The sequence below is a fragment of the Leucopleurus acutus genome, assembly GCF_964270905.1.
Source record: "Leucopleurus acutus genome assembly, chromosome: 19".
Classification (NCBI taxonomy): domain Eukaryota; kingdom Metazoa; phylum Chordata; class Mammalia; order Artiodactyla; family Delphinidae; genus Leucopleurus; species Leucopleurus acutus.
In genome coordinates this window covers 54719612-54732052 of record NC_139161.1, presented here as the reverse complement: position 1 = coordinate 54732052, position 12441 = coordinate 54719612, and the positions used below count along the sequence as shown (strand labels likewise).

Genomic DNA, 12441 nt, shown 5'->3' with positions numbered 1-12441 from the left:
TTCTCATAGCACGAAGAGCCTTCGCAGCCACCGGGATAGCATTCCTGGCAAAGCTCAGGCAAATTTCTCAGGATGCAGTAAAAAGTCAGAGGGGGTCCAAGAGGGAGGCTGGAAACCAGATTCTTCGGAAAGGTCTGGAGCAGTCTCAGCACTTGGGCTGGGCCTCCTGCCTGGTCATTTCAGGAGGTGGGTTAACACGAGCCCGCCCTCAGCTGCCCAGACATCGGGGTGACTGAGGCCAGAGTCCCTACTAACAGGATCCAAGGCCGATCCGAGGGCTGGAGGAGAAAAGCTCTCCTGACAACAATTTCTCTGCTTATTAGGGGGTCAGCCCCCTCCGTGCCCCTGGATGACGGCAGGCGTCTGTATCCCAGGACCTCAGAAGCGGGGGGGATGGATGGATCCTGGACACACTCCTGCGCCTCCTTGCTCCGGCACGCGTTCTCAGGGTTCAAATCCCTCCTCACTGGAGCAGCAGGATGGAAGGAAGAGGGAAGAGTTGCCTGTCTGGGTGTGAAGCATCCTTCCCAGAAGAGGACATTTGGCTAAGGGAACTGAGACTCTGTCCAGAGGACAGATGTCCTAAGTAATGAGACTTTAATGCCGGAGCTAATGGGAACAGTACACGAGACCACAGGCCAAAAGAGCGAGGAAGAACGAGAGCGTTCGTGAAGCCTGCAGAAAGCAGCGACTCCTCTCCCAAACACTAGGGAACAGGGCCAAGCTCGTAGCCACCCAGAGCCCGGCTGGAACCCAGCCTCCACAGGTCCCGAGATGGGGGCAGCGGCTCTGGACAAATAGGACCAAGGGTTCTCCTGCCCCTCCGACCAGGGTGGGGCTGGAAACAACGCTCAGGACCTCCACACTCCCACACCCACCTCGATCCGATGGTCAGGGACCCCTGCGCTGGAGCTGCAGACCCCAGGGTGTGAGCCCCGCCAGGGACCACCACCGTGGCCGTGACCACACGTGACCACCGCCACCAGCCGCAACAGCTGGAGCTGGAGAGCAAAACCCAGGGCTCCTTCCCTTTCACAGGCTTTTCAAGACAGAGGGCTTCAGGGCCCGAGAAGCAGAGAAACGCGGGGAAAGATTGAGGAATGAGGAGGCAGGGCGCGGAGAACTAAGACCAGACGGCAAAGAGCAGAAGCGGGGCAGAGAAGCAGGAGTGAGCTGGCCGGAATCCTGGGTCTTGCGCACCCTGTGCTTGAGGTTATACATGGGGCAGGGAGGGGAGCTGTGATAAACAGGGCTGTTGTGAGCCATCCATCTCTCCATAATTAAAACTGGGAACGGCCCGAGGTCCATCTCCTCGCCCCCAAATCACTTCTTTTCTCTAGTGCCCCGTTACTCTCAGGAGCCAGGACTCCCGCAGAATTGCCCTGGGGTCCCTGCAATACTGTAAAGGTTTGCCCGGGGGGCGGGGAGTTGTTTTAAGGGCTTTTTTCAATTAAAACCCAGGCGGTTTGGTTCGTTTGTTTTTATTCTTTACGCCTTCTCTGTATTGTCCTCACAGCCCTCCACCAACATCATCCGTTCTTGAAGAGGAGCCCTTTCACTGCCCTGGGCGCCTCCGTGCCCTGCGTGCAATGCAGGTGAGGCCACCAGCCCGGCACTGAGGTACCCTGGCCTGTAGGTCACTCACCCTCCAGTCCCTTACGGCGATAACGCGTCCCAGGACACGAGCGTGTGGGTCTCTGCTTTCTCAAGTAGTCTGAGTATCACTGACCCGTTTACATTCAGGAAGGGGAGAGCCAACTATGTTGTCGGCCCCCAAAGAAGATAGAGACCAACCACGGACTAGCTGTGTGACCCTGGGCAAGTTACTAAGCCTCTTTGAGTTGATTTTGTCATCTGTTAAATGGCCACCAGACCCAGGGTGGTGGAAGGATGCAGTGGGATAACGCAGGATGCCGGGTACAGAGGGAGCCCCGGAGAAGGGGGGCTCTTCGGAGTGTTTCCTGTTCCCCGCCCGGCTTCACCTATGTGACCTTGAGTCCTCATCGGACTGAGATCTCAGGTCCTCAACACCAGCTTCCTGGAGTGACGGGTGACGGCGCCCTGTAAGCTCCTGGGAGACAGAGTTTCCCCCTTCCTGACGCCTGAGCAGAGGAGGCGGGTGCCCAGCCGCAGAGCAGGACTCCTCCCAGAGTGCTCGAGAGTGACTCTTAGGGGGCAGGCAGGGTCACAGGCTCTGCCCCAGCCCCTCGCCACCCACTAACTCTTACTGGGAAGAAGGAATCCCGCCCCAGCTACAGCAGCGCAGCCGCTGCTTCCCCAGCACCAACGTGGAATAACAATTGGCCACAACTGCTGCACCTGGTGGCCCCTTGTCACCAGCCCTTAAACTCAGCCTGCCCCACCCTCGCTCCATTTCTGTGATCAACCTCGTGGAATGAACACACTTCTGGGGGGTCCGGGGAGGCACAGGAAATGCACATTAGGACTCTAGTGGCAACGCTCACTAGAAACCCCATCTTCCTGTGCTTGTAAACGCTTCTGCCTCGTCGATGGCTCTGTGGCCCAAGTGGTGACCTCGTCTGGATGCCAAACTGCAGAGGGGCTGGCATTCGGGTGGAGAGGAGGGAGGGCAGGGCACAGCCGGCACCTGGCTCTGACCCCAAGCCTGGCTGCACACATCCCAAAGAAATCGGGTCCCTTTACCCTCAGGATCAAATTAAGAATCCAAGTTGCATTTCTCATGCAGAAATGTGGGACCATTTTTTAACCCTTTCTGGACAGTAATTTGAGCCATTTTCTGCATATTGAACCCCCTTCTCTTCCCCTCTCTCCCAGCTCCTCCGCCGTCTGCCCAGACACATGGAGACAGCAAGAAGCTGATTTTCTTAAGGTCGGTAATTATCCTTCAGTGAGGGGAGGGGCTCCTTCCTAGTGGTCCTCAGGCGCACGGGGCTCTGATGCCGGGCTGAACGGCAGTTCAATACCGGGACGCCTCCTCCGGGCACCTGCCTTTGGAGGCAGCTGACACGGCCCCTGGGCCAGCAGGTCTCCTTACCGGAGGGACCCTTCATTTCTGATCAATAACCAGCCAAACACCTATTTCATCCATCGGCCTCAGCCCCATGACATCGCTGCTTACAAGAATCACATCTACCCTAGGAGGATAAAAATACGCTACCGTCATGAAAAGTCAAAACAGCATGCATGGGCTCTGAGAGCACTTGCAAGAGAGGAACCGTGGCAATATTTCTCCGAGAAGAATCAGCGTGTGGCCTCCCAAAGTGACTACTCAGAAGGATGACACATTAGGATAGGTATGCCCCGGTTCTTCCCAAGGAGGACTTGGGCGCAATGCAAGCAAAAGCCCCGAACTGCATGCCACAGATGTTAATTTCTCATAATGATGGGACCCAAATGTCCAGCTTCATTAGCCATCCTCCCCAAAGCTTCTCTGAAGCCCTCACCTTGCATTCACCCTGGCCCTGCGGTCTCTCAGCCCAGAGCTGAGAAAGGGCAGAACAAGGCACCAGTTAATGTACGTCTGTGGGTCACAGAGCTGTCTTATACGTAGGGAGCCATCCTGGAGGACAAAGCTGAAATCACTCCCTCTCAGGACCACGGGATGCCTGGGTGGAGCTCTGGTCTCTGGTCGGTCGGACCAGGTCGCACCTGGTCGGTTTCAGCATCCCTGCCCATCTCTGGGACAGAGAGAAAGCATTCACAGCCCGTCTTTTTCATTACAGGTTTCTGCCCATAGTTTTATCCAGTGACCCATTGCTCTGGTTCACAACTCTTTGGCTTGTGCTGTATTTTCCTTCTTCAAATGGGCTGCATTACTCAAATCTTATAAAAGGATAATAATAATAAACTTAGATCAGGGTATTGCCCTTTACAAAGGAATTCGGAGAAACCGTCAAGGACCAGGGAAGATGAACGGAAATCATTCTAGTGGATGGAAAAACTGAATGAGAAAAAATGTAGGGAAGCAAGAGAAGGCAGAAGGCTGGCACTCACATCTCTAAACATCTGAAAGTTATTTGTACATAAAGTAAAACAGAATAGATTTCCACTGGGCAAGAAGACGAGGCTGTGGCCCAGGATACCCGCACACCGGCTTCTATAGTTCAAGATCACTCGCCCCCTCCCTGAGGACCCTTGGCATCGTCACCTGGCCTCCCCCGGCTTCAGCTGCTTGGCTTACAAAATCAGAGAGTTCAGTTCAACGACCTGCCCACAATAAAAATTCTATGGTTCTGGAATGGATGACTAAATAACAGAAAGCACTACTCTGCCTTTTCAGAACGTTCTGGTTTTACTTCTAGAGATAAAAAAAAAAAAAAAGACGAGGTTAGCAATCTGTCCTGAATGGGTGTAAAATAAGCCTGCTCAAGGCCAAGGGCCTGAGACCCTCCGAAGGGTTGCTGGTAAACCCGCCGGCCAACCCCTCTTCCCCGTCTGCAACATTCAGGAACGAAGATGCTGGAAGTGGGGGGTCAACAATGTGACTCAGGGAAAAATAACAGGTAGAGGTTTCCTAAGGTAGAGAAAAGAGGCGAAAAAAATCACAGCAGACAGTATTTTTAAAATGAACTTCACCTAGGCCCTCATACAGTCCGTCAGAGCTCCCTCCCCTGCCACCCATCTGAGATGGTCTATACACAAGGGAGTTCAAACCACAGTACTGTGGCTCCACGGGATATATACTGTCAAGGGATGTACCGAGAATTGTAAGACAAAATGTACTTGAATTCACCCTAATGTCAGACAGACTGTGCAGGACTTTGGTGGTGGTGGTGGTGGGGGGGGGGGTGGCAGAGAAGGCCAGTGGTGACACCCAGCAGCCAGGGATTGGGTGTAACTTCTAACACGCAGTGGGGACTCTGGCTGACTATGGCGGCAAGCCGGAGAGTGAAGATCTCAGGGCCATCCTGGCAGGCCCCGGAAAAGCCGGCAGGGGAGCTGGAAGGATGAAGCTTCTTTCTGCGTAGTTCCCTTCTCTTCTGGATCCCAGGGTACGTCTGTCTGGGATCACCTCTTTCAGTCAGCTCACTTTTTCAGCTCCTCATCACGACTTCCTGCACAACTGATCTGAAATCGACTGCATGCTCACTTGATCTCTCATTAAAACAGGTTGGAAACAGTGCGCTGGACTTTTTCTCCTCCTGTGTTGTGGCAGCCGAGAGAACTGTGGGTCAAGTCTTAGTAACTCAGCAGCAGATTCCTCCGAACGAATGGGCTCTGGCCGTGGGACAGGGTTGTGGGCAGGGAAAAGGGACCGACGTGCATGCCTTCTGGGGCTGGGGTGAGGTGGGAGAGGCCAGGAAGACAGCAAGCAACGTTCCAGGGAGGGCTGTCCAAGGGCAGGGCTTTTTGCATGGCTGACCTGCTCAATGGAGAATGAACTCTGCTTTGCCTCGTGGGTCAAAGGCAACATACACTCGACAGGCTTACATTTTATAATCTGAACTGTTCCTTGCCCACAGCGGGTGGGCAGGGCTCATCTGTTGAATGAATACATATGCACGTAGCTGCAGGGGTCAGGAGGAAGCCAAGCACAGATCTGGGCAATGCCACCCACCTCTCTCACCTGATTACCTTCCTCCCTTTACTATTTTTGTTTCTTTCTGTCTTCCTGGTATCCTTCCCCGAACCCCTTCCTCCATAAGCCTTCTTAAATTACTTCCACAATTCCACTGCGTTCCCTTTGTGCATTTTTTTTTTCTTACTCAAAGAAAATGGAAAACATGCAAGGCTAAGTAAGACCTTCAGTCCAAGGCAAGACGCTTTCTTTTTCTTTCCCAACAACTGCTATCTTTGAAGTTAAAAAAAAAAAACAAAAACAAGTTGACTCTCAGTTTAGATCAATTCATTACAGTGTGCCCAACGTGCTTCAAAAAATGGAGTGTTTGGTGTGATTTGACAATTCATTGCCCAGGAACCTAGGAAGAGAGCTCACTAAATCAGCCGGCAGAGGGGTCCCGCTACTGCAATTATGTGGTCTGTGAGGACAAAACAGAGCTCTTGGGGTTTGTAATTAATTTCTGGAGGAACAGAAGGTAGGACACAGTGTTCCCTTGATGCTTCTAGAAACAAGCAGAGGAACCCGAAGATGAAGGTCCCTTTTGATGGCTACCAGGGTCCCTCCTAACATGCTTCCTTTTCCCTTACAACATCGGTCATCCAGGTTTTTCATTCCTCAGCCCTGAGTACTTCTCCACACCCATCCCCACCTTAAATTCCTCCATCCTTCATCCCTGTGCAGGCAGTGGGAGGGCCCCGGGCACCTCTGGCCCCACCAACTGCACCTACGGCATCCTAGTAGCTTCCTGACTTATCTGTTGATTAGCCATCTTTTTAAAAGGCCACACGGTTCCTCGCTCAGAATGATTCTCATCTCCAAGACTCTGACCAACGAACACAGGGCGAGGAGGAAGGAATGGGTTGGAATGTGGGACGGCTGGTTTGGAGCCCAATGCCAACAGGGAGCCCGCCTCTGAGGCCGTGTCCTGGGCAGGCCCCGCCCTTGCAGGCCATGGCAGCCCCTCACTGAAGAGGCAGCCCCAGGGAAGCACCGCAGAAGCCACTCGGGAAACACTGAGACGGGCGGACGCCTGCGGGCCGGCAGCTTGAGCCTCAGCCCGGGCAGGTGGGAAGAAGGGCTAGGTGAGGCCGAGATCCTGGTGGGAAATGGGGTTCTGGGTGGGAAAGGTGGGCACCCGACGTCCAGGGCTCTCCAGATCCAGAACTCGGCTCCACCTCTTTCCCCTCCCTGAAGTCCAGCTGAAAGTCTGTGCTCACGTGCTCTGACGTGAGAGGCGATGATTGCCCCACAGACACGGCGGCGGGGGGGGGGGGGGGGGGGCGGGGGCGGGGGGCGCGGGGGGGGGACTTCTCACACAGATGGCAAGGTCTAATCACTTCTGGAAAAGACTAAATCTTCCTCCCTGTGGGGGCTGGAGAGGGAAGAAGAAAGCCCGCCCTAAGGGGGACAGAGGAGGCAGATGGCTCGTCCTAAGGCAGCATCTTCCTTTTCACCCTTCTAACACTCCCACAAACATCCCTCCCGCTCAGCCCCTTTGCCCAACCACCGTCTTCACAGAGGCTCACATGCTGCAATCAGTAAAATAATCTTTGCCTTTCCAGAAAGGAGATGCCTTTGCTGAACTCTTTCAAGGAGTACGGAACCGAGCACACAACCCACCTCTTCTGTGGACCTCTGAAGAGTACACACTCCTTCTCCTTCACTTTCCCCAGGGAGGACCCATTATGGTGTGAATATTTGTCTCCTTCTCCATCGTCCTCTCCTTTTCCCGACCCCAGGTCCCCAACAAGGCAATCTGGACCCCAAACTCCCTGAAACTGCAAGCAACGACCTCTGAGGCGTGAGCAAAGTGGGAGCGTGGTGATACCACTCATGCACGCCTGGGAGTCGGGGGGCTGCTCGTGCAAATGTGCACATGCACCCCGACACGCCCAGGAAGGGAGAGGCTGGGGTGGGATGCCGCTGTGCCTGAGTTATCCAGGATGGAAAGATGTTTCCCCGACCTGCCCAAGGTCATTCAGGGAGTGTCCCAGATGGATCGCTCATGCTCTGTCCTCTCTCCCACGCCACTCCCAAACACGAGGACAGGCTCTGTCCCCTACCTAACAAGCATCAACATGATGGCTTCCCAAGCACTGAACAGGCGAGACTGCAGCTGCTGGAAGAGGTGCTGTGAACTGAATAAAATCAGGAGGTGAATTTGCGGGAGAAGCAGCCCACATTTACATAATGGTCTGAGGGCTGAGATGCATCGCCCTTCCCTGGCTGCCTCTCTTTCCCAACCTCGGCGAGAAACTGCCCCCACGGCATCACCACTGAGGCGCACACCTGAACACACACTAGTCACCCTAGTTTGGAGTGGGTTGGGGAGTCAGCATGGTGGGGGGACAGAGACATCTCCAAGGTCAAAGCCCGTAGAACGCAGGCTAACGCCAGCATCGAAAGGCCATCAAGCATCCTCCCAGGTGATGATGAATAAATTCAGTAGGAGGTGGAGGGCAGGGCAGGGGGCAGGTCTCCCCAAGGGTGCAGAGGAGAACGGCTCAGGGAAGAGAGAAACCCAAAGAAAGCTTCGTGGGAATCCACTGGCAGGAGGTGTGATGAGAGACTAGAAGCATAGAAGAAGGAGAAGGAGAACACAACCAAGGGGACCAGAGGCAGAGGCAGAGGCAGAAGAACCAGGCACATCTGCTTCAGGAAGGGGAGCCAAGAGAGGGAATTCTTTGCCAGACAAAGCCCAAAGGAGGGAGCATCTTGTCCTGATCTTGCTGTCTCCATCCCACCGACCCTCTGCTTTTAAGAGCCAGCCCTGACCACAGACCATGTGCCACGATTCTTCCATCATTTTCCAGGACCAACCAGCCACAGACTTACTTACTTCAGGGTTAACGAGGGAGGCTGAGAAACCCATCTCCTCTCAGAAGCACCTGATCCCAACACCTGAGTTTGTCAACATGAAAAGTACCCACACTTTGTGGATTTGACTCAAAATCCGCCAGAGAGTATCATCTTTTCTCAACACCCACAGTATCCAGGGGGGAAAGAAATCACACCCAGAAATTTCTATCTGCCTTTCTCTCTCTTCAACAAGGTACAGGTGACTAATGTCCGCAGCAGCGGGGGAAGGTTTTCAGGTCGAAAGGATAACAGGCAGAGTGCGGAGATGAGCTACAGCTGTAGGGCTTGGGTGCCGGCCTGCCGGGCAAACTCAGAGAAACTGGTCTGGGCGGTGTGGGGTGGTCCTGATTACTAGGGCAGTGCCCACACCATGTGCCAGGGATAGAGGCATGTCCTGGGGCAGGGTTTGTTCCTTGAAAGACTGTTGAACCACGTCCAGTCCAGCCATTCATCAGCGCGAGGGGACTGGAAGCAGAGCTGAGTTTGCACCCACTGGGCACATCATTAACAGAGTTGTAAAGAGAAGCTGGTTTCCCGTTCCCAAGGGGCGCTCAGGGAGCTGGAGGGCGGGGTGGGAGGGAGGCAGTCAGGGTGGAACCCTGCACAACCATATTTCAAGCTCTTGGCATAAGTTTCGGTGGGAGGCAGCTCCCACTGCCTCCCTATGGAAACAGTGAAAGATGCCCACCGGGTTGAACACAGCAAGAAGTGTTAACTCAGAGAGTTCTGCCCACAGGGTTTAAAAGAACAAGTTCTCCAGTCTCAGCGGGAAAGCGAAGCATCCCACTCATCAGGATGCAATGAATAGACACCATATGCCCTTGGTCAAGATGGAATGGTTAGATCTGCATTCCTTCTCACCCCAGGAGGCTTCTTTTCCATATCACCCGCATCTCCAACACACGGGAACACCCAGTTCACACTCTTTTCAGTAAGGTTCCAACATCGTTCAATCTCCTACATCCAAGATGATGCTCTGGTTTGACTCAGAAAACCGAACGCAGTAAGAGCCTGCACCGAGGCGCCCACCTGCCTTGAAAACTACACCCTGGACCCCTACCCAGGCTTACGGAATGTGTACAATTCTTAGACTCAGACTCACGGACTCCACCACTCCCTACTCTGCCCTGCAAATCCCCCTACCAACCAAAGCATGCGTTCCCGGTTCTGAGGAAATGGAGAAGAGGGAACAGAGGCTCCGATTCATTGCTTGTCAAAGAGGCAAGGGGTGCTCAGTTGACTTAAAAGAGTCGAGAGAGAGACGGAGACACAGAGACCCGGGGAGAGAGGGGGATGCCAAGAGGACAGGGAAGCCTGGAAAGAGGGGTGAGGCCGCCGGGAGTCTGGGGGCAGGCCCCGGGCGGCCGCGCTCACCTGTGGATGTTCATCTCCCGAGGAGGGCGGTGGGCCTTGTCGTACGAGACCTTGGCGAAGACGCCGGCCACGATGACGAAGGCGATCACCCCGCAGGTGATGTAGACGGTGAAGTTGGTCTTGTCCTTCTCCGGGTCGTACTTGTTCTCGGGCCCCGGCGACACCACCTTGGTGCTGGGCGTCTGCACCCACACCGGACTCTGGTAGTTGGTGCACTGGCGCTGGTCCAGCTTCTCGTGGCGCTTCTTGCAGCAGAAGCGGTAGTAGCAGGTGCCGCAGCAGTACAGGTAGCCGCTCTCGCTGTTGTTGCACTCGAACTCCTTGTCGTACTGGCCGCTCACGTCGTAGTAGCCCCAGCACGTCTCGTAGGTGACGGGCGCGCTGGCCGCCGCCGCCACCGCCGCCGCGGGCTGCCCCCGCCGGCTCCCCGCCTCCGGGCCACCGGGCGCCCGGACGGTGCCGTTCAGCTCGCGGCCGCCCCGGGCCAGGGCGCCCCCGGGCCGCCGGCCCCCGACGGCCGCGGCGCCGGCGCTCAGGGTCCGGTTGGCGGCGCGGCCGCGGGCGCCCCAGGCGCCGGGCAGCAGGTCCAGGGGCTGCAGCGAGAGCAGCGGCAGCAGCAGCAGCAGGAGGCGCCGCAGCGCCATGGCGGGGCCGGGCGGGAGGGCGCGGGGAGGCTTCCGCGGCAGGCCGCTCCCCGTGCCGGCCGAGCTCCGAGGGGGCCGCGCGGGCCGGGCTGGCGGCGCGGGGCGGTCAGCGGCGCCGGGGCGATGGCGCCATCGGGGCGCGTGGGGCGGCGGCGGCGGCGCGCGGTGCGCACGGACCAGCCCGGCGCGGGCGGCCGGGACTCAGGCTGCGCGCCGGCTCCGCGCTCCCCACGCGGGCTCGGCGCGCCTCCCGGGCAGCCCCATCCCCCGCCGGCGGCGGCGGCGGCGGCCCCGCGCGCGGCTCGGCTCAGGCGGGACCCGAAGCGCGGCTCCCGGCGGCGGCTGCGGCGTGGTCCCGTCCGGGCGGGTCCTGCGGGACAAGACGGGGAGCTGGTCACGGGGTGGGGCGACTGGGAGGCGGGCGGCGGGAGGGGAGGGAGCGCGCAGCCCTCGAGGAGCGAGGCTGGGGCCGGGAGGGGCGCGGAGCCCGCTCCCGAGACGGGGCCCCGGGCGCACGGGCCGCCCGCTTCCCGGCCGCCAGCCCCGCGGCGCGCCCGCGCCGCCGCCGCCGCCAGCTCCCCGGGACGGAGCGGGCGGCGCCTGGGGTCGGGCGGCGAGCTGGGGAGCGCGCGGCGCCCGACCTCACTCACTCACCATGCCCGGCTGCGACTGCAGAGGCGGCGGCGCGGCGACCGGAGCGAGCGGCCAAGCCGGGAGCCGCCTGCAAGAGTGCCGGAGAGTGTGCGAGATGAGCGAGGGAGACACCCGCACACGCGGGAGCGCCGCGCGGGGAGGGGCCGGCCGGGGCCGGCGGGGGCGGCGGGGGAGGGGAGGCGAGCGGAGGGGGGCGCCGCTCACCGCCGCCCACGTCTCCACGCCCGGGCGCCCGGGGGAGGGGGGGGGCTCCTCTTCGCCGCTCCCCGCTCGCGGCGCCCGCAGCTCCGCGTCACCAAAGCCCAGGATACCGGTTCATCAACGCGGCCAACAGGGGCTCGGGAGCCGGCCCTTGGCGGGGCCAGGCCCCCCTGCCCGGGCCCGGTCCAGCCCTCGCGGCCGCTCCCGCCCCACCCCAGTCCGTGCGTGCGCGGCCCGAGCGGGAGTTGGGGTGTCTGCGAGCCTTTGCTTCTCCCTAGTGGCGACGCTCGCAGCGGAGGGAAGCGGTCAGGCCCATTGCTACAGGTTCCTAAACTGAGACCAGGGGTCAAGTCGCTTCTCTGAAGTTACTGGGCTACCAGCGAGCAGGGCCTGCGCGCTCCTCCTCTTGGGCACTCTGCTGCGCACCCAGCACACAGGCAGCCCCAGCGCGGGAGAGCACCTCATTGCCTCTTTCCGGGGACTTTCCCCAGAGCGTTCGGGAAGAGTTAGGGAAGCTCTCCTAGCCTCTGAGCCTCAGCTCTGAAATTCCTCCGCTTTAGCTGATGGGGGCGGGGGCGGGGTGGGGAGGGGGAAAAGGGGCGTTCCTGCGTGCTTACTGCTCGGGTCTGGGAAAGGAGGCCTGAGTCTAACTTTTAAAGCCATGAGGCCACCCAAGGGGGAGTTACAATCCTCATCTTTGACCTGAGGGGGTGGAGCTGGGGGCAGGAAAATGAGAACAAAAAGCGACGTCCAAAATTCTGCCAACAGTCCTGGCCCTTTGAGCAGTGCCCAGGTACTTAGGTTGAAGGCAGGGGACAGTTCATCAGTGTGTGGGCAGTAGAGATTGTCCCCAGAGCTGTCCATTCAGTCTCACGTGTGACCCAAATCAAGGATCCCCCATGCAGGAGAGGCAGAACGCCTCTTCTCAGAATCCGGAATGGATCAATTGGAGCTGAAACCCAGATTCCAAGGCCCCCGAGGGAGATCTCGATCCTAGGATGGGAGGTTCACAAACTCCCCTGGCAGCTCCCCACTTGCTTCTATCTCTCCATTTCCTGCCTCTTCCCCTGCACCCTCTCCCACTCCCCCAATTCTCTCTACCCAGCTGCCACCCTCTTCTTCATGAGTCTGTTCAACAAGCATTTATTTTAGTTAGTGCCTACTCTC

General features: G+C 57.9%; 1 protein-coding gene across 4 annotated transcripts in view; it reads right to left on the bottom strand.

Annotated features, from left to right (window-relative positions):
* Positions 1–10419, bottom strand: part of SHISA6 (shisa family member 6) — a gene marked incomplete at both ends in the record, with an annotated part of 243352 nt that extends 232933 nt beyond the window's left edge. For all 4 annotated transcript variants that reach the window (XM_082859871.1, XM_082859872.1, XM_082859873.1 and 1 more), the window contains one exon: positions 9776–10419. In XM_082859871.1, coding sequence (XP_082715997.1) covers positions 9776–10419 — 644 coding nt within the window. The remainder of the gene's footprint in view (positions 1–9775) is intronic.
* Positions 10420–12441: the final 2022 nt, after the last annotated feature.